Genomic DNA, 23,111 nt, shown 5'->3' with positions numbered 1-23,111 from the left:
ATGGCCTTCTTCATTGATTTTCCAGCAAGTAGGTGCCCAAAGGGATACACTGCTTGTAATGACAAATCCCAGTGAGGTATGACATCCCAAGGTACATGAACATTTGATAAGGGCAGGGTGCTATGAGTTAGTACCTCTTTAGACTCTGTAGATGTGCTTTATCTTTATAAAATCTTAATTTTACAACCTATTTTTTTTTTATCAGTCAAGGGATTTAACAGCTTCCTTCTCTATGACAGTGTTTGCAATTATAATTAAGAAACGTATTAAAACTGGAGTGAATTAATGTGAAAAATGGATGGGGGTTTGGGACTAGAAGAGTTCTCTAACTAGGTATGAAAGACTCAGTCTGAGAAAAGGGAGGTAGATTCCAAAGGAAAGCATGAGAATTTGAAAACTTTCGAGGAATGTCCTTATGTATTCAAATTTCCATGTTTATGTTATTGTAAGTGTTAAACGAAAATGACCCAAGACTTTTCACGTGATTTGACTGGTCCTGACTGTGCTCCATGCATACACGTTGCTCCATCATTGTCTCTATTCTCCCAGTCACTGTTCTTGGTCACTACTTTTCAGGTCAATGAGGTGATGCCTGAGGCAAAAACTGTTTTATGGAAGAGTTTATAGGGTGGCATCAAAGTTTTCTGGAACATAGGGAAATTTTTAGCCTCATGTCCTGAAGGCATGTGTCAGGGATAAAACTGTCACAACCAATTAGGAGAAGGCTCTATTAGTTTACCCAGGGGAGGGGAAACAGATCTGTCTATCCCTCTTGAGATGGGAGACGATGTCTTCCTTTTCTAGGACTCCAGGGGACATATATTTGTGCCTTATATCCTTAGAAACCTGAATATTCATTGGAAGGACTGATGCTGAAGCTGAAGTTCCAATACGTTGGCCACCTGATGTGAAGAGCCGACTCATTTGAAAAGACCCTGGTGCTGGGAAAGATTGAAGGCAGGAGGAGAAGGGGATGACAGAGGATGAGATGGTTGGATGGTATCACTGACTCAATGGACATGAGTTTAAGCAAACTCCGGGAGATGGTGAAGGACAGGAAAGGCTGCCATGCTGCAGTCTATGGGGTCGCAAAGAGTCAGACACAACTGAGCAACTGAACAACAACAATAATCCTTAGAAAGGGAGAAATAAAGATGATTAAGCCAAAATCTCTAGCTGTTATTTCTGTGTAACTCCAAAATATGAACGACAGTGCCAAAAGGTATGGATTCCTTTCAAATGGTGTCAAAATACTTTGTCTTTTCAAGAAAATTCCTAAAACAGAGTGAGAAAGTCTAAAGATGGATGCTTTAATCATTTATTCCAACAGATCAGAGCTTTTAAGGATGAAAAAAACTAATCCTTCTTCAACTGTTGCATAAACACAGACAGCCATTTTCCTTTTGATGAATGGACCACTTCAAAAGACTGGCCCTGGAGAACTTAGAAAATGTAGTTTTTGGCTCTGACAACACCTCTACCTGCTAGAATCAATACTATGTATTTTTGATCAGTCTTTGTCGTGGTCAGAGCAGGGGTTGAGTGACTTACCTGAGGACTCGACAGTATGGAGCTCCACATCAGTGTCAGGAATGCACTCAGGGAAGGCCACACATATGGGCATGTCAACACTTCCTGGTTCTCCAAAGCAGTGCTCAAAGGTTTCTTCAAGTGGGAGTAGGCATAGTGACCTATGTCTTTGACCCTATTCCTGCATCTCAGCTCAGTACTACAATATGGCAACTGCATTTTCTGTTCCTTCGTGCAATGCCTCATCTGGTCCTGTTATCTCATTCTTGCTTTTACCCTATCCGCTAAGCAAACACAGAGATTAGAGGAGACTTACCTTAATTCCAAAATACTAACGGAGTTTCCCGAGGGAAATATTCGCCTTACAAAATTGAAGTCACCAACATACACACTACCATCAGGGCCAGAAGCTAAGGCAACGGGAGCAAAGAGTTTGTTGTTGTGGGCAGGGCCATTGCAGTTGGTGCAGGCTACGCTCCGTTGGTGTCCATTACCCATTATGGTTGCTATGACTGGAGGCTGCTGGGAAATGAACATATTTTCTCCATTCCCTTTATGTATGATTCCTAGATCCAAGGGGGAAAAAAACAAGAATTAAAAAATGACCACACCATATTCTCAGCAATAATTTAAGTTCTCTCTCATTGTTCAAAGCAGGAAGGAGTGATGGCTTCCTATAAAAGAACCTGAGAGTGAAGCACATCACCCCAGGTTTTATTTAACTGCACAGCTACAACAAATGGCAGCATAACACTTTGCCTCAGTTTGTCCGTCTATGAAATGGGGTAATATACCCAGTCCCTTTAATGTTGATTCTAAATGCCTCAATAAAGTGTTTAATGACTAACTTTTAATGATTTCCTGTTCCCTTTGGGCTCTGTGAATCATCCGTGGCTACTTTCTCATCTCTGACTGACTTTCTTCTGATGCCTGGTGCACATCTGTTTGACTTCAAACCACCTGCTCTATGCAACTATGAAAAGGGAGGATCAGTCAATTTTAATATTAACCCTAGCAAAACACAGTCAGAAAGGTATTCTACTTTGGTAAAAAGAAATCATACTACCAGAATGCACTTCAAAGATATGTGAGAAAAGAACTTGAATGTTCCACTCTTTTGGACCATATCTCACTATCATCAGAGCAGGAAATAAGAGATACTGACTTATGAAAATGCTAGAAACTACTCTGCAGTCATTTTCTCTGGGAAATCTCATCCATTCTCATGACTTAACTCCCATCTCTCTATGTTGAAACTTTTCTCCTGTCCAGAGTTCTCACCCGACATGCAATTTCCTACTACATCTCTTTACTTGGATGTCCCACTGGTATCCCAGCTCAACAAGTTGAAGACTGAACTCAATAGGCAAAACACTCTCTGACATAAATCACAGCAAGATCCTCTAGGACCCACCTCCTGGAGTAATGGAAATAAAAGCAAAAATAAACAAATGGGACCTAATTAAACTTAAAAGCTTTTGCACAATGAAGGAAACTATAAGCAAGGCGAAAAGACAGCCTTCAGAGTGGGAGAAAATAATAGCAAATGAAGCAACTGACAAAGAATTAATCTCAGAAATATACAAACAGCTCAAGCAGCTCAATACCAGAAAAATAAACGACCCTATCAAAAAACTGAGCCAAAGAACTAAACAGACATTTCTCCAAAGAAGACATACAGATGGCTAACAAACACATGAAAAAATGCTCAACATCACTCATTATCAGAGAAATGCATATCAAAACTACAATGAGGTACCATTTCACACCAGTCAGAATGGCTGCTATCAAAAAGTCTACAAACAATAAATGCTGGAGAGGGTGTGGAGAAAAAGGCACCCTCTTACACTGTTGGTAGGAATGCAGGCTAGTACAGCCACTATGGAGAACAGTGTGGAGATTCCTTAAAACACTGGAAATAGAACTGCCATACGACCCAGCAATCCCACTGCTGGGCATACACACTGAGGAAACCAGAATTGAAAGAGACATGTGTACCCCAATGTTCATCACAGCACTGTTTACGATAGCTAGGACATACAAGCAACCTAGATGCTCATCAGCAGAGGAATGTATAAGAAAGCTGTGGTACATATACACAATGGAATATTACTCAGCTATTAAGAAGAACGCATTTGAATCAGTTCCAATGAGGTGGATGAAACTGGAGCTTATTATACAGAATGAAGTAAGTCAGAAGGAAGAACACCAATACAGTATATTAATGCACATATATATGGAATTTAGAAAGATGGTAATGATGATCCTATATGCAAGATAGCAAAAGAGACACAGATATAAAGAACAGACTTTTGGACTCTGTGGGAGAAGGCGAGGGTGCGATGATTTGAGAGAACAGCATTGAAACATGTATATTACCATATGTGAAATAGATCACCAGTCCAAGTTCAATGCATGAAACAGCCTGTGCACTGGGACAACCCAGAGGGATGGGATGGGGAGGGAGGTGGGAGGGGGGTTTGGAATGGGGGACACATGTACACCTGTGGCTGATTCATGTCAATGTATTGGCAAAAAACCACCAAAATATTGTAAAGTAACTAGCCTCCAATTAAATAAATTAATTAAAAAAAAAAGAAGAGAAAGAAAAAAAGACTGAACTCATTGTTTTTCTGTACCATCCCCTGCCCCAAACCATGCTCTTTCTCCTATATTCTCTACTGATCTTCTAAGTGGTATCACCAGGCATGTATTTACTCAAGTTGGGAATGTGGGCACCATTGTGGCTCTTCTTTTCCTCATTCTTTAACCCTAATTAATTACTAAACCCCCACTATCTCCTCAAATATATTGAACCAGTTCCATGGTCTCTGTTCTTACTACTACTGCTTCAGTTCAGTTTTTCTTAACTTCTTAGTTTCTTGGTTTCTGTGTATACCTATCTCCAAACTATTGTCCATATTTCTGCCTTAAAGATTATTTCATGTTGATATATGGCAAAAACCAACACAATATTGTAAAGCAATTATCCTCCAATTAAAAATAAATAAATACTATTTCAATATGTGGATTAAAACCTTTCAATAGTTCCATATCCTCTATGGCAGCAGTGTCCAACCTTTTTGGAACCAGGGACCGGTTTTGCGGAAGACAATTTTTCCATGGATGGGGGTGAGAGTTGGGGGTGGTTTGGGGATGATTCAAGCACATTACATTTATTGAGTTTGGTGAGCAGGAGGCAGAGCTCAGACGTAATGCGAGAGATGCGAAGCTTCACTCCATACAGGTGAAGTTTTATTCGCTTGCCTGCTGCTCACCTCCTGCCGTGTGGCTCAGTTCCTAACAGGCCATACACTGGTACTGATCTGTGGCCCAGGGGTTGGGGATCCCTGCTTTATGGGATAAGGGGCTCATTTCTTATCTTTAAGGCATACAAAGTCCTTCATGATTTGGCTCTTGTCTCATTCTTCAGTCTCCCCTCTCATTACCCTCCATTTTTATCCTGAGTTTCAGCTACAGCAAACTATGTACAAGTATTTTCACATGCTTCTGTTCTTCTCTGCTTTTGTGCTTTGCTGGTCTCTCCATCCTGAATGCACTCCTCATTTTGTTTGCTTGGGAAACTCTTATCTATCCTCCAAAGCTCAGCCCAGTTCTTCTTGGATGCTCTGTCCAGGCAGAATTCATTGTTGAGTGTGCACAGTTTCTTTTCCATAGCTCTGCTATGACACTTGCCACATGTAAGATACAGTTTTCATGACTTCTCTATCTTCCCCATCACAACATGAACTCCTTCCTCTGTCTTACTCTTTTCTGCATTTCAGTGCCAATCCCTGTGGCCAAGTCATTAGAAGTGCTCAGTAAATGTTGGAAACAGGCTTTGAGTCTCTTGTAGTTTCCTTGTCCAAAACCCAATGATTTTGAGAACCTGCTGAGCCTGGGCAGAAAACCCAAGGAACAAGTACTGCTGTGCTAAATAGCTCGTCTGCCCAGAATGAGCCAGGGCAGGTAAAAAAAAAATCCATGTGGGGAGAAGACATGCCAGTGTGTCAGGCTGTAGCAACTGACAGCAAATGAATGAATGCAGCTATCCCGTCCAGTCTTAATATTTCTCCTATGACTCCTGCTATCTATCTCCTTGGACTGCCTGTTATTCTCCCTAAACATTTCCTGAAACGTCTCCCTTGGTTTTCTTCCAACTTTGGGTCCCACAGTCCTACGATAGAAACCATTGATCACTCTGAAATAGGAATGTCACTGGCAAAAATTAAGAGGGTAAAACATGCACAAAGCCATGGCGCCAAATATGAACCTGGAAATAGAAATGCCATACTTATATAGGCTTCGGATTTCATATCTCAAGTAATTTGGCTTTCTCTCCCAAGGTGATTTCTGGCTATTTTTTTCTCAACATATCTGCAGCAGCAGCTATGAGCTTATGCCCCAACAAATTGCTCTTTTATTGGAGAACCATGAGATAGATATCTTGAGGCTCACTACTTTCTTATTAATTTTATTAATAACTTTATTAGGCAGTGAATAAATTTCTCAAGATTTAGAATAGTTAATTAAGTTAGATTAATAGGATGGAATTTCATTTCTCCCAAAACACTTAATTGCAGTGTGATCAATATCACAATTTAAATGAATTGGGAGAAAGTGAATGAGAACTGGCATGATAGTTGCACAACATCATTGAAAAGAACTCTCCTGATGATTGCTCACTGAATATCCTACCAATGAGACTATGATATGTTCTTCAATAAATGAGGAAACCAACTGTTTAGCATGTCAGTATTTCAGCAATGCACCACAGGGTATATCATTCAAAAATATTTCCAATTATTGGCTTGGAAATACCAGATTTGCTATTAACATCTATTTTCACAGATAGATCTCCATTTTTTTTATATCAATATAATGATATAGTTAACAATTACCTTCAAAATGACATGTTATTACCAGGCTCCTGGCAATTTAAAAACTAAAGATGGCTATTCTCAACCATTCTTCTAAGCCTGCAATTCTAAAACTCCTCTTTTCTATTAGAAAGCCCAGTACTCCATCAAAGAAGAAGAATGATTAAAGGAAATAAAGCATAAGGCAATGTACTTTCTGATTACATCTCAACAATTGATGTCTTGCTTTCATGCAAGGTACTAAAGTGCCTGTGTACTGAAATTACCATTCCTGTTTAAAGCTGAAGCAATCAAAACAAAAATGGGTAAACCCCTTTTGTATTGCCCTGGAAAAAATAGATCATTTTGAAGGGTGTTTTTGTTGTTTCAAGAATCTGTTTAACCTTCCATTACATAGAACCGGGGCATACCATCTAGCAACAATGATTTAACACCAATTCTTCTGCAAAAGGTTGCTTTGAAAATATTTTGTTTATGTTCCTGGAAATCTTGATCAATTACTGCTGCCTCCTTTCCAGTTTATTCTGCCACACAGGCTCATTTTGAAAACAGAATCAAATGATCCAGAGACTACACACATTATTTATAGGAAGGCCAACTTCCTGCTAAGGATTGGGTGTCTTGTTTACAATTAACAAAGAAACCCCACTGGCTGGGGGCCTATGGCATATTTTCTCCCCCAAGTTTTCCTTTTCTCTGCCAAAAAGTCAAGTCTGTTGTATAATAATTTAAGCATACTTCTAAACACACGACTCCTATCCTCCTGTTACCTTGCTCAGAACTTCTTTTGAAGCTTATAAATTAGTTTGAAATAAAATTCCCCTTGGAAGCCAGTGGGTGGTGCTTTATACTGATTTCAAAGAAGAAACCATTTTTCAGGCTTATGAACAACAAGGGACACAATAAATATTTCTCTTAGGACTTGAGAGGATATAAACACAAACTGGGAGACATGCCAATGTGATCAATGGAAATTTACTTCCCCTCCCAGTAAAACCATTTGCCAAAAAACTACTGGCCTATCTTAGAGGTTAAGTTAAAGGAAATTCTTGATCTATTTCAGACAGATGACAACACCCAGTTAGAACCCTGGATAGTTTTTTCTACTAATTTTAAATATTCAGCTGGCATAATTTTAAAGAACTGATTTATCTTAAAAGAAATAAATAAGTACTCTCTGCAATCACTAAGAAGATGTATTTTGAAGGAATAATATTGAAAAACATAAGTTCCCAGTTGGTTTCCTTTGTTAATCTCAGTGAAAGTAAGAACCATCTCGATATATCAGACATAATATTTGGAAACAATGCTCCACAACCAGTGGCTAATTGTCAGGTAAACACAATTGCTGCAACTGAAATGACAAATGGTCTGAAAACACTGCCTGCTAGAAACTACCTGCTGCATAATGATTTTGGAGGCAAAGAAAAACTGCAGAATTGAATGGCAACAGACATCCAATTTAATTACAGGTGTCTTTTTAACCAGTGAGAAGAAATTGGGGGAAGATAGATTCTTGTTTCCAATCTGCTATCTGTCTCAGATCAAAAAAGCAGGGTGCCTAAAGAGTTAGGCTCTGGCCTTAATCAGTCAGAAAAGACTGTCTGACTTGACCGGGGAGAGTGCGTTGCTTTCTAATTGGTCCTCTCAAAGCTGCTCCTTCATACTCATCATTCCTGCTTCTAAAACTGCCTTTGTGGGTAGGATTTAGACTCCCAAAATGTCCCAAGAGAGGTGCTGGTGTCCAAGGGCAGGCTGAAAGGCAGTGGCAGTGCCGGCAGTGGTTTCCTGGCAGGCATGACCTGTCCTATGTGTGTGTAGGCACACAATACAGTGTGCCTACAAATGAGTTGATAAAGATAATATCAGCTCACCCTTTTCAGCATCAGGGACTGGTTTCATGGAAGACAATTTTTCCAAGGACTAGGGGAGAGGGAGAGGGAATGGTTTCTGGATAATTCAAGCACATTACATTTATTGTGCAACTTTATTTCTATTATTATGACATCAGCTCCACCTCAGATCATCAGGCATTAGATCCTGGAGGTTGGGGAGCCCTGGATAAAATGAACAAATCTTCCTTTAAATAAGTCTGTCTTAAGTAAGGTTTCTTTCTCAGGATAAAATTCTCAGAAACAGACAGAAAGTAGATTTAATGGGGCTGGGGTGAGTATCAGGGATCTTTTTGAGTGATAAAAATATTTTAAAACTCTGTGGTGGTGATGGTTGCAGAACTCCACACTTTACTAAAAATTATTGAAGTGTACACTTAAAATGGGTGAATTTTATGGTGTATAAATTATACTTCAATAAAGCTGTGAAAAAGATTCTCAGAAGTAACTTGATACCTATTACCTAAACATGAATTCCTGGAGGATTAGAGGTGGAAAGAACACATTTGTGGAAATCTGGGGGTGGGCCCCAAAGCCAACTTTCTGAATGGCTTCCATCTGTTCTGAATTTTTCAGCCTGGGTGAAGCAAATGGTAAGAGAATATAGGACTGGGAGCACACAGCTGGGGACTGGCTCGATTGAGGTCATTCCCACTTTGTGTTTAATGTCAATGACAGGGATTTGAAAGAGACAATCCATACCAGCCAATAAAAGTGAGTGGAAAAGAAATGGCTGCTTAAAATGTCAAACTCTTTCAAATCAAAACAAAAAACCTAATAATTTAATAACTGGCATCTGCCCTTTCATTTTTATACTTTTGAAACTGTGATTCTCCTTTTGACAACAGAAGAAGGGTTGACATTTTATATCTGTGCCTGAATCTTTGCTCTTAAAGAAACAGTTGGAAGGGGAATTCTGAGTCTTCCTTGAAAGTGGGGAAGGAAATGTAATGGGAGGCATATGGCAGTGGACTCCTTCACCTTCTGGGGTCCTACACTGGAACTCTGGTAAGTGGTCTCAGGCTATGGCTGAAGTTTAGGTGATCAAAATATCCCAGCCTGTGGGGCTGGTCGGCTTGGCTGATTCAACTGCAGTGCACACAAATAAGACCAGAGGTGTGGTTATAAAATGGATCACTTAGCTTTGGTCAGTTCATGGCCTTACAAGAGAACTCTGCCTTAGCCAGCTGTTTCACAAAGGTCAGATGGATACAAGGGTATAGTTGTCTCAGTACGTCCACATCCCTAGTCCTGGAGCAATAACCCCAAGACAACATCCTACTAAAGGCTGCTCAGAATCTGCCTCTTTAGATGAAAAGGAATATGATTTCACAATGAAAACTTACCAGCAGATGTTCAAATGATGCTGGGTGGAAACACCAATGATAGGTTTCCCAGCAAAAGGAGGTAAAGGAACTTGGATGAAGCCTTTATAACCAGGGGAGCAAAATCAGTTTGTCTGAGAGAAGCATGGGCTAAGGGCCACCTGTGGTCTCTTCTGATTTAACATCGAAATTACAAACTAGGTGACAGTGACAGCAGGACAAGTGGTCCAAAGAAGGCAGAGACTGAAGATGAGCATATATGGATTTTCACTGCTTGACCTGCTTTTCCTAAGCCCAGGACTCAGGAGGCTTAAAACTAAGTGAAGTCCAGAGCTGTACTCTTTCCCCAGATTCTCTCTTCTTCCCCGTGTTCCTCCTACCTCTTTTTCACTACTATCCATTGCTATCCCTTTACTCTATACCTTGCTTCTTACTGCATATACTGACATTTATATGGATTAAAAAAACTGGTGTAGAGAGAGTACATGGCTCTGGCCACTTACTGTGAGCCCTGGGGGAAAGTCATGTGACTCAGCCTTGGATTCTTGACCTTTTAAATGAGGTTAAGGCCACACTGCAGGGTTGTGTTTAAAATGGGACAGAGTTCACTAAAGCCCGTTGAAAACTGTATGACACATATGATTCATTAATTCTAACATGCTTCCCATTTTAACATCTCTGGAGTAAGCATGTATCTTGCAAACAATGTGTGTCATTGTTTAACTGGCAGTATTTTCCATAAAATAATGGTATACTTATAATCGTGGGCTTTCCTTGTAGCTCAGTCAGTAAAGAGTCTGTCTGCAATGCAGGAGACCCAGGTTTGATTCCTGGGTTGGGAAGATCCCCTGGAAAAGGAAATGGCAACCCACTCCAGTATTCTTGCCTGGAGAATCCCATGGATAGAGGAGCCTGGCGGGCTACAGTCTATGGGGTTGCAAGAGTCAGACATGACTGAGCGACTAAGCACACACATATTTATAATCAATGATGTCTTAGATCACATGAAATACGGCAATTATTATTCCAATTGTTAAAAGTTGGCTACAAGGTTGGATAAACTGGTTAATCATCTGGGCTAGAGTAGTAATGATAGATGATCCTGAAAACCCAGTTTCATTTAACTTTGTGAAGAGGTCTCACTTGACTAGCACTAATTTGAAATCAGATGATTGCATTTGAAAAGAAATATAATGTGGTCATCTCTAGGTGGTAGAGTTATAAATAATTTTTTCCTTGTACTTTTCCAAATTTTCTGCAGTAAATATTACATATATCTATGTATATAGTGTTAGGAAAACAGTATTAATAAATATTTTAAAATGTGCTTACCACTTTGAGGATTCAAAATATGATGCTTATTCAATGACCAGCCTCCTAGGTTAGAAGCATCCATCTCGAAACCTTGTAAGATAACTGTCCTTTTCTCCCAGAGAATAAAGTCTGGGCACATTTCGTATTCATATCCCACAGACACTGCAAACAAAGAGTTAATAATGCTTTAGAACGTTTAAAAAGACTTGCTTCTTTTTTGGCACTAGTTGGTAATTCTCTGGATACCACATTCGCTATTGAATTCTGATTTGGGTTGAAATTTGACCACAAATAAAAGAAAATGGCCAGCTATTCCAGTATTCTTGCCTGGGGAAATCCCATGGACAGAGGAGCCTGGCGGGCTACAGTCCATGGGGTCACAAAGAGTCAAACAAACACCACTTAGTGACTAAACAACAACAACAACTACCTTTTACCTTTTGGAAGCACCAGGCATCCAAAAATGACCAGTCAGTTCATATTGGATACATACATGAATGAGTGACTCACAGAGGCTGTCATTAGGTATGTTTTGGACATCGAGCTTCAGTATGGGCTTTTGGGTAAAAGGCTGTGTTGTAAAACTGAAGAAATAAGCCCTCTGAAGTCTTAAGCTGTGATGATACCATTTCTTTCTTTACCTTTGTAGGAGAAGTGCAGGGAAAGTTGTTTTCTGATCTCTCTGGAGTGCAAAATACACTTAGGAAGTGGGCATTGGAGTACTGGGTCACTTATACAACACCTGACTACACATGAGACTAATAAAAATCAATTTGCCCATTTATATTTTCTCCTATGTTAACTGGCCTTTAGTTTGCTGAGAAGTCTGAGTTTGCTTAGAGTGTTATAAGCCATGCAAGTGTAAATTCCACTTTGTGCACTTTGCGATGTTAGATTTTGGTTTCTAACCAACAGGACATCACCCAACATTTGGCTTCAACCCTTCTGAAGCACAGATATTGTACATTAAGCTGGGAACCCCAGTATGCCGCTAAAATGAGAAGTGCAGAATGGCCCAGCTTGGGTGTCTTTGCTCTACTGAAACACGTAGAACTCAAGTAGACCAAGACCCAACCATCTTCTCAGTTGGCAAACCTGCTTACCTGTTGGAACCCCAGAGTTCTGATTTTTGAGTTTAAAATACTTTGTGTCCTCACAATGTTCTAAGCCTGAGACTTATCAGCTCATTACACTGCATACTTCGAAGCTCCTTTCCCCCTTTCTGGCAGCTTAAAATATCCCTAGCTGGTTGTCTGCCATTGCTTTTGAGTACCTGACTCTACCTGACTCTTCAGATGCCCCTGGAGAACTCACTTGTTGTTTGGTCATCTGGTTATAAAAACTGGTAATGAAAATATGTACTAAAACAATGCCAGCACAATAGGTCCTAGGTGGAAAAATTCAAGCAGAAGAGTTTTGGATTTTGACTTTTAGGTGAAAAGAGGCAATTTTAGTCCAACTGATCTACGTGTGCATGTGTATGTGCGCAAGGGCTTCCTAGGTGGCTCAGTGGTAAAGAATCTGCCTGACAATGCAGGAGACGTGGCTTCGATATATGGGCCAGGAAGATACCCTGGAGAAGGAAATGGCAATCCACTCCAGTATTCTTGCTTGGAAAATCCCATGGACAGAGGAGTTGGTGGTCACAAAAGAGTTGGATATGACTGAGCAACAGCAGGCAAGCATATGTGTGTGTGTGAGCACAAGCACAGATAAGCCAACTCCTTATGATCGTGAATACACACTCGCTAACTTTGGGGGTCATGTGTGGCCATTGTAAACCACAGACTGACTTCTCTTTGTCTCTGCTCCATCGAAGCTTTAACAGGGATCAGGACCATCTTCATGGGTGTGTGAGCTGTGCAGTCACACAGGGGCCACTGCTTAGAAGGGCCCCACCCTTGGCTTAATGCTCTGCTGTCACTGTCTTGAAATCCTTAATCTATATTAAACAAGAGGCTGTGTATTTTTCTTTAACACTGGGCCCTGCAAATTATGTAGCTTGTCCTGATGGGGATGCCCCTCTACTCTGCCATCAGCTGGTGAGGACTCTTGGAATGCAAACTCATTTCAGTATTAGCCCTAACCAAGCTCTATTAGCAAGAGAGATCAATGGGGAGCAGGAAAGACTAATGACAAAAGGGAAATGATTTCTAAGAGGAAATTAGTTTGGGATCATCTGTGTCAATGGTGTTCTCTATGAAGATGGATAGAAACAGAATTTCAGAGATGCAAAGGATCTCACAGGTAATCTAGTTCAGGTTACACATGTGGCACAAATCATTGCTGTCTACAGTCTCCTTAATATCTTATCATGGCCCCAGTACTTTGCTAAAACAACTCTAGTGGAAAGAGTTGATTTTAGGCATAAGAGTCAGAAAACACTTCAGTTCTTGGGTCTGTGATTAACAAGCTGTATGTCGCAGGCATATGATTCTCCATCTCTGTTCTTCATCAGTAACAAAGGACAGGGGGAGAGGATGGACTAGAATTGGTGGTTCTTAGACCCTTTTGAATCAGGGAACCTATTGTTATGAATGTGATAAAAGTTATGGATCTTTCTCCTAGAAAAATGCATATGCACACAAAATTTTGTATACAATTCTAGGGGGTTCACTGACCTCCTGAAATCTAAATAAAGATATCAGATCAAAGACTGCTGTACTAGACAATTCTTTTTCTTTTTTTTGGCCGCGCCACGTGTCATGTGGGATCTTAATTCCTCGACCAGGGATTGAACTCGCAGCTGCTGCAGTGGGAGTGTGGAGTCTCAACTATTGGACCACCAAGGAAGTCCCTATTCTAGACAGTTCTTAAAGTCCCCCTTTAGCATTTCATTCTATGATTCTAAAGTGCATTCTTTCAAGATTGTATTTCATCAGTTCAAGTTGGGGAATAAAACCCCTAAGTCAAACAGAGTCCTGTATCTCACATTGGAAAAATCAGGCCATGTTGGTATGAAGAATAACATGGTTTCTGCTTCTCTTGAAAACACTGAAAAGTCTTGATTAATAAATAATCATAATAATAATTATAAGCTCCGGGTCATCATCTCCTTCCCTACCATTGTCAGGATCTGCCTTTTGTATATTTTAACCCCTGTGTGGGCCCCTAAAATCTTTTCTCCGGAAGGTGATTGTGCAAGTTTTGCAAATAAGTAGTGTACCCTGGTGACCTCTGATGGTGGAGCCTGATTTTCCCATCTCCGTAACAGTTAAAGATCCTCCCAACTCTGTGGCAGGAAATGCTTCTATTAAGTATCCTCAGCACAATGGTAATGAGACATCCTCTTCACCTCCTCCTATCTGAATTGCTCTCTAGCCCACAACAAAAAAGTGCACTGGCTGCACACCCCACAATTATATTACTTTTCTCCCTCGCCATAGCAAATAGCAACAAGGCAGACACTTAATAAGATCCTTCTAATTTTTATTAGATTTACTTTCTCCCGAGAAAGCTCTATGAGCTAATAAAAGCTATAATTTATACTGAAGACTTGTCCAAAATTCCAACTGACTGTAATGAGAATGGCTGTGTGTCGGGATATTTTTGTATGTGGCTCCTTGCTCAGAGTAACAAGGCAAGGTTTCTTTCTGACAGCAGCCCACTTGAACAGAATCCTGGAACTTGCAATCCGTGTATGAGAAGGCAGACGAATCACCCCATGGAGTTGAGGTGCTTGCTAAATGCACAAGGAACTGGCAAATGCAGTAGCAACCAATCATAGACTTCCTCTCATGAAAGCAGACTGTAATGCACTGAACTCCTTTTCTTTTTCATATAATGAAATATAGGGGAAAAAAGGGCTACTCTGGGCTGGCACCAAAAATGCTGAGCCCTGACACTACACTCTGCCTGGTACTCTGACAGCTGAGTCTTAGTTAAATAAGCAGACTGGACCCACTACCATCTCCCCGGCGGCCTGGTGCTTATCACATCTGATCATCAACACAGCTGGGTGGAGGCCACGAATTCAGCCTCTGGCATTCTGGACTGGGGGTCAGGAGGAATAGTGTATAATAGGAAGGAAAGAATAATTATCCATCAACATTTCAGAGGACCTCTAGAGGATAGACTAGTCTGGCTGTGAGTGGAGATACGTGGGGATGGAGGGTGGACTATACTTCCCTGGGGCTGGTATAGTGGTCCCATGCTGGAGTGGACTTATTGGGAAGGCAGTTGAGAAAGAGCTATTCATATGGCTGAATATTTTCTCTGAACCAAGTGACCACCTCTTTTGTGATACCTTTAATTCCGTCTGGATTTCTGTCTTCCTGTATTCTCTCCCTCACCTTGACACAGAGAGATAAATTTGGGGGATTTATATAAATGGGATATAAAATGGGATATAAAATGGGATTTTCCTCCACCAAGAGTCACTGACTGTCAAGACAGGACTTGCTACTTTCGTAGAGGACTCTGTCCTCTGGTCATAGGATTTGCAGCTCTGACTTCACTGTTAGTCATCTTTCAAATATTACAGTGGCTTCTAAAGAAGACTTTATTCTACTGGTTTATAAAGAAAGACTGCAGCTTGCTCCCCCAAAGCCATTTGACATTAGAAAAATAGTCACTGAATCTCATTCTACTTATCAGAGTAGCAGCATTAGTATAATGTGGGGACTACAAGAAGGTGGAGGGCCACAGTGCCCCTGACACCCAGTTTAGTGACGGTGACCTTCACCTATAAGGGCTGGGATGGGAGATTGACATTAAATAGCCAAGGTAAAGATGCCATGCAATGAAGCTGATGTGCAAAATATGACAAGATTAAGCAGATGATTTTCAACAGCTTCGGCTAAGGCTTCAGAATTCATAATGGTTGCATTTATGAGGGCAATATATAATTAAAAGTAGTCTGATGGTGTGAGAAATTTATGTTTCCTTCATGAACTCAAGGAATATATAAAAATAATGTCATCACATTTAAAAGGTAACTAACAATGAGATCAAAACCTTCTTATCTGAAAGAAATCATTGAATAGAAACAGAAATATATCCCATTTTTTTTAAAACAGTAGATTCATGTAAAACCACAACAATAACAGATAAGAGACCTAACAAACCAAGTGAAGGCCACAGCCACAAGAGACAAAGACTATACAGATAAAATGCTATCTATTGAGATTGGGTACCTGCTCCCAGCATGACTTCTACTTTTTCCTATCCTCTAGTGATTTCTCATAGGATAGGATGACCCCAGAGGCTCCCTGATTTGACACACTGCCCAGTGGCCTGAAATGCTTTGTTTATCTATTATTCCTGGCTTACTAAGAGTGTCAGAATCAGGTGATGAATTTTTACCAAGTGCCTTTTCAGTACTTATGGAGATATTCACATAGTTTTCTCTCTTAATCTATTGAAGTGATAAATTAGAGCAATATATTTCCTAACGTTGAACCATCTTTGAGGTCCTAAAACACACTCTACAGTACTTGGTTATGATGTACTATCTTTTTAATGAGTCATTGGATTTGATTTGGTAATATTTTACTTAGGCTATATCTTACCAGTTTAAACATGCTAGTGCTAAAAGTGACATAGTAGTTGAACGAAGAGAAAGAACAGGTAGAAAAGGTAAAAAGAATCCAGGAGTGAGGCAGCCACACAACACTTAGGCCAAGAGGTCATGTACACTGACACCTTATCTTATGAATTTTTTTTCTGACTGCCTTTTCCAAGCCTAGCTGCATAAAAGTGAACCTGGAACCTGGATGACCTGTGTGCCACAGGAGGCAATGCGATGTAGTAGCTCACAGGCACATTTTCGAGTGCCTTTGTAGACCTGGGCACTGCCCTCCTCTCCCTTGGTGGGCCCACCATTCCATTATATAGGTCAGGGTAAGGGCCTCACCTTAGCCTCTGTGCTTATGCATTTGTTTGTTCAGTCATTCAACAAATATGCAATATTTGATGGGTACCTCCTGACGTCAGGGCTTCCCTAGTGGCTCAGAGGGTAAAGAATCTGCCTATAATGTGGGACACCCGGGCTCAAACCCTGGGTGGGGAAGATCCACTGAAGAAGAGAATGGCAACCCACTCCAGTATTCTTGCATGGGGAAATCCCGTGGACAGAGGAGTCTGGTGCACTACAGTCCAGGGGGTCGCAAAAGAGTCGGATACAACTGAGCGACTAACACTTTCGCTTTCCTGTCGTCAGGCTCTGGGGATGTGAGAATGAACAAGACAAAACAAGATAACACACCCCCCAGCAGGGCTCACATTGCTTACAATCCAGTGAGAGGAACAAATATGAAATAAGATAACACACACACACACACACACACACACACACAATTTGTGATAACTTATATGGAAGTGCAGGGTACTATGAGCCAGTGCAACAAAAGTTTAAGTTGGAATGGGAAGGCAAGGGAAAGCCTCTTCATATAGAAGGGCTTTATCTCATGAAGTACAAGGAAGAACATTCTAGGCAGAGAGTGGCATATGGGCAAGACAGTGAGGCTTTGTATCTCTGCAAGACTGAAAGAAGGTCGGGGTAGCTGTGGTCTGGCTAGTGCATCAAAACCAAATGAAGAGCAACCCTTCCCCTTCCCCACTACCCACCCCTTGCCCAGGACAAGAGAAAAAAAAAGATTCCTATCTTCTAGCAGTATTTAGGCATTTTTCTTTGGGAGGGGGTTTAGCAAATAAATTCTCCTTGAAAATGGACTGGGTATTCTAAAGGGGCTGGTTATTTAATGAGTCAGCAGACCTACACAGAGCAGCTCCATGTGCCAGGCAGGTGATTTGCTAAGTGCTGCAGATACAGTGATCATTCATCATGTCAGAGAGCCCATACCCTGAAGGGTTACCTACCTTTTGGAACTTTCATTCGTGGCCTCCTTAAAATAATATCATCTCACATTTGCGTAACACTGAACAGTTAAACACATTTTTGTGTATATGACCTAATTTGAAGACTCACAAAAACTCACGAGGAAGATATATTTACTCCAATTTGTTAGATGAGACAATAGACCCAGAGAGGTGAAGTGACTAGTCCAAGGTCATCTGACTAAGTAGCAGATGGCAGAGCCAGAGCTCAAACCCAGTTACTCACTTAGCATGTGCTTTTACCTCTACACCGGATCATGCTATGCGATTAAGGGAAAGACCCATGATTCAGAAGTCCTTTAAATAGATAAGCTTTTATTTGCCCTGAATTTAAGATATAAGGATTAGAAACTAGGGATAACCTTGAAGTAGAAGTACCATATATCCTGGTTGGCCAAAAACAGTGTCCAGTTATGCTATTCTTAACAGCATCCCTTTTTACTCTCAAGAATATCTTGGATTGAATGATAAATTATATATATATGGTCACCTAATCTTAAAGAGATAGGGTTGTAATGCCCTGAGATGGGCTGGAAGACAGGACTGGGAGGCCAGAATAGTCATGAATGCTGACTTAAAAAAATAAATCATATGGTTTGGCAAGTCATTTTCACTTCTCTATCTCTTGACTATATTACTTTACCAATGGCTTTCAAATTCTTATACTTGAAAGTCATTTAATTGTGACTCAGCACACACATGGAAAGATACATCCACATATGGACAGGTATAAGTGAAACAAAGTTTTCTGAAACAGTACTTTCTTAATAGTTTTACACTGATGTTTTCTACTCTATTCTATTCACTTATGTTCTATTCCATTCCATTCCATTTTATTCCACTAAAAATTACTGGCTGACTCATCAAACGGATTTTATAATCTTCTACTGAGTGTGACTAGCAGTTTGAAATGGACACAGACCACGTGCTTACTGGAGTATCAATTAATACTTACTAGGGTCACTTAAAGACCCTAGTAGGCCTATCTCACATTTTATCAGAAATATTAAAATGTATACAACCCACAACTCATATCCAACATTAAACACATTTCACATTTAAATGTGAAAATTGACTTGGAGTTGACAAGCTGACATAATGCTCCATTTAGCAGACATTTATTTAAACAATTTATTAATGTTGATTTTCTGGTTTTCTTTGCACATTTTGGTACCAATAAATTTATTTTTCAGGTTGCAAAGATTTTTGTAGGTCCTTGAAAAACTCATATCATTGGTGCTGCGACTGAAAAGCTGAATGGATAAAACAGCCCTGCTCTCAATTAATGATTACAAATTCATAAGTGGAGAGAAATGATGAAAGATTATTATCTCTGCTAGCTTCCTTGACAGAAAGCCACTGGGGCGTTGAACTGCGTAAGGTGGGTTGATCCCTTTAGTGAAGACAGGCAGCAGTGAAAGGCATATAGAACTCAGGACTGTGAGACCCAAGTTTGAATCCCTGCTTGGGAAAGGTCTTTTGGCAAGTCACTTGCTCTTTCTGAACCTCGCTTTTCTGCTCTGTAAAATGAAGATCACATTCATCGTGCCATGCCTACCAGGCAGGAATGTTCTAAGGATTAAAATGAGAAAATGTATGTGAAAGTACTTTGCAAATTGTAAAGCACTACCCATTTATTATTAAAATATTCAGTGGATGCTATTTTTGTGGCTGCCCAGCCTGCTTAGGCTTTACTGAAGGGAAATTTATGAACACTAAAGCATCGTTCTCAGGGATGTTTTGTGTGCACAAAGCAACCGTAGCTTAGCACCTATTACCATTAATGCTCCCTTGTTTCTTCTAACACAATTTAGACAGACTCCTTTGTGTCATGAACTTTTAGGAAGTCTAGTTCTTCCTGAAACACCACTCTTTCTTGCCAAACTACTGTACTAAATAATTACGCAATTGTTGTTGCCAATAACCTTGAAGAAAAGTAGAATTGTTTATAGCAGTGCTACTAAAGGTGGATGGCTGATTTCCTGAACTTCCAGGGCTCCTAACCACTGCAATTTAATTTAATTAAAATGAAGACCAGGCAGAATGCATTATTATATATTGATAATGTATGCAGACACAGGCAGACAGAGGGAATTATTTTGACAAAATTTATATAATGGATGCAGATCAGAGCCCCTGAACAAGCCAGTTTGTCACATTAAATAAGCCATCTCTAGAATTTTAATAGCACTGTGAACTTAAAAATAATGATTTTTTTTTAACACTGTTTTGCAAGGAGCAGAGTTGGGAAAGAAATTAAATAATATACAATGATTTTCAGACATCATACCTTTTTAGAGCCAGAGAATAAAGTACTAATGGAGAAGGCAATGGCAACCCACTCCAGTACTCTTGCCTGGAAAATCGCATGGATGGAGGAGCCTGGTAGGCTGCAGTCCATGGGGTCGCTAAGCGTCGGACACGACTGAGTGACTTCATTTTCCTTTTCACTTTTATGCATTGGAGAAGGAAATGGCGACTCACTCCAGTGTTCTTGCCTGGAGAATCCCAGGGATGGGGGAACCTGGTGGGCTGCCGTCTATGGGGTCGCACAGAGTCGGACACGACTGAAGCGACTTACCAGCAGCAGCAGCAGCAGCAGCAGCATAAAGTACTAAGGCAAAATTATTTCAAATGCTCACATGGAGTTTGTAGAAGGGGAGTCTTGTCTGTGTATCAGACAACAAAATCTTTAAGCTGGATGAACTAGTGACTGTGGTTTTTGTACTGCAACCCTGGGGGTGATTTTCCTCTTCTTCCACTTGATCAATATTGTGCTTGGATTAATCAATCTTATCAGCTGCCATTGATACTTCTCCAAGGAATTAGTTCACACAGCCTCCGTTGGTAATTTATTCATTCTGGTATTATCCCTCTCGTTGTAAAATCTGTTTCATTATAAAAACTGGCGGGATACCTTAGGATCTCAGGTTCTCCTTTTCTCCTTTTGCCTGTCTCTGAACAATCTATTCTTCTTTTGTGACACTCAAGCCCTTAGAAATCACATCAATTTCCCACAGCTGAACCGTATGGGAAAGAGTCCTACATTTCACACTTAGTGGGCATTTCAACTTAGGTATTCACCATCATTTCAGACTCAGCTTGTTTACATCTGACCTCTTTCTCCATCACCCAGAAACGGGGGTGGAGGGGGACAGGTTCACATTTAACAGGCACGGGAAAGAAGAGCAGGAGACCTTTCAAGCCATAGTTTAAATCAAAATCCTAGCTGAAACTGGGACTGTAAGAATAGTGGTCAAGGTTTGTTTCCTAGTGCTGTTGTAAGATATCCTGACAAACTGAAAGGCTTCAAACAGGACAGATTTATCATCTTACAGATAAGGAGGTCAGAAGTCTGAAAAGGGTCTCATTGAGCTAAATTCAAGGGCTCAGTGGGATGAATTCCTTCTGAAGTCTCTAGGGGAGAATCTATTTCCTTGCCTTTTCCAGCTTCTAGAGGCCATCTACATTCCTTGGTCCTTGGCTCCCTTCTTTCATCCTCCAAGCCAGCAAGACTGCATCTTGCTGTGCGTTCCTTCTATAGTTATATTTCCCTCTAACTCTGACCTCCCCTTCTGCCTCCTTCTTCCACTTTTAAGGACCTCTGTGATAACAATGGATCCACCTGGACAATCCAGGATAGTTATTCCATCTCAAGGTCAGCTGCTTGGCAACTCTAATGCCATCTGTAACCTTAGTTATCTTTTGCCATGTAACATAATTTATTTACATCTTTGGGAGGTGATGGCTATTATTCCACCTACCAAAAGGCTCTGCTAAGACTTCTGAAATTGAAGCAAATCTGAGAAGTGTCATATATAGCACCATTATTAATATCTAGTGCAAAATTTACTGTTTCTTCTCACATCAATTAAGTGATGATACGATATGGCCAGGAATACAGCTAAGTGTTTTATTCTTTGCTTAGATTCAATTGTATCTATTAAGGTATGGACACAATGGTAACATACCTGATCCCTTTGCTCTATCCATTTATCACCTGAACTATTTATTGTCTGTTATATTCTTAAGGTGTTCACAATCCATATTCAGAGAAGTTGATTCTCCAGCTTCATTCTACCACTTGTCTTAATGCTTTGCTACTGGCAAGAAAATTCCCTTAGTCTCCGTGGAGATGGAAATGGAGACGAGGTAGTAAATGAAATCCTTTTAACCATGATTAAGTTATCAGGAACATTTCCTACAAGGTAAACGATCCATATTCCATCTTAGGTACCACACTTAAAATTATTTTGGCTGTTTCCCTTGGGATCCTTGCCAATTTTCTTTCTCTACTCTAAAAAAAATATGTCCCTTAAGTGCACATAAAACACCAAGAGGAACATTTTTCCCTCTCCCTCGGATATTTCTGAGTGGGTCAATTGTCTCTTGCTTTTATTACTGTTATTAGCTTTTAAAAGCAACCAACAATATATATTTCAGCATTTTAATTAAGGCCATTTTTGTAGTCAGAATGCTGGAGCAAGTTTTGACCAGGAACATAATTGTAGAAATAGGAAGTAAATCAACATCCATAGGCAAACAATAGGCATGACTCCTTCAGCATTGGTGTGTATACTAGAACACTGTTGCTTCTCTTTGTGCTTTAGTTGTTTATTCAATGCTCAGTTGTGTCCAACTCTGCGACCCCATGAACTGTAGCCTGCCAGGCCCCTCTGTCCATGGGATTTCCCAGACAAGAATACTGGAGTGGGTAGTCATTCCCTTCTCCAAGGTATCTTCCTGACCCAGGGATTGAACCTGGGTCTTCTGCATTGCAGGCGGATTCTTTATAGTCTGACCCACCAGGGAAGCCCCATCCATGGATATATGAGAAACTAAGTCATTAAGAGTGCTTAACTATAACAAGGAGGATAATTTTAGAATCTTCAACACTGGGAGTATTTAAAAGGAAGGGATATAACACATTTTTATGCATAAAGTGAGGTTGATAAAACAGTGCAGTCACTGTGGAAAACAATCTGATGGTTCTTCAACAAGTCAAACAGAATTACCATATGACCTAACAATTCTACTCCTAGGTATATTCCCCAAAGAATTGAAAACAGGTATTCACACCAATATTTGTATAAAAATGTTAATAGCAGCATTATTCACAATAGTCAAAAGGTGGAAGCAACTCACATGTCAACCAGTTGATGAATGGAAAAACAAAATGTGGTATATCCATGCAATGGAATATTATTCAGTCATAAAAAGGAACGAAGGACTGACACCTGTTATGACATGGATGAACTTGGAAACATGTCAACTGAAAGAAGCCAGATATAAAAGACCACATATCGTATTACTATGTTTGCTTGAAATATACA

General features: G+C 40.2%; 1 protein-coding gene across 2 annotated transcripts in view; it reads right to left on the bottom strand.

Moving 5' to 3' along the window:
- The window catches only part of TENM1 (teneurin transmembrane protein 1), a 795,886-nt gene that overhangs the window by 118,924 nt on the left and 653,851 nt on the right, over positions 1-23,111 (bottom strand). For both annotated transcript variants that reach the window (XM_081563742.1, XM_081563743.1), the window contains 2 exons: positions 10,960-11,103; positions 1,847-2,096 (listed from right to left, as the gene is read on the bottom strand). In XM_081563742.1, the coding sequence (XP_081419868.1) occupies positions 1,847-2,096; positions 10,960-11,103 (394 nt within the window). The remainder of the gene's footprint in view (positions 1-1,846; positions 2,097-10,959; positions 11,104-23,111) is intronic.

The sequence above is a fragment of the Giraffa tippelskirchi genome, chromosome X, assembly GCF_054371585.1.
Source record: "Giraffa tippelskirchi isolate mGirTip1 chromosome X, T2T-mGirTip1v1.2.pri, whole genome shotgun sequence".
Taxonomy (NCBI): domain Eukaryota; kingdom Metazoa; phylum Chordata; class Mammalia; order Artiodactyla; family Giraffidae; genus Giraffa; species Giraffa tippelskirchi.
The sequence above is the reverse complement of the archived record's forward strand: the minus strand, read 5'-3'. Positions and strand labels throughout refer to the sequence as shown.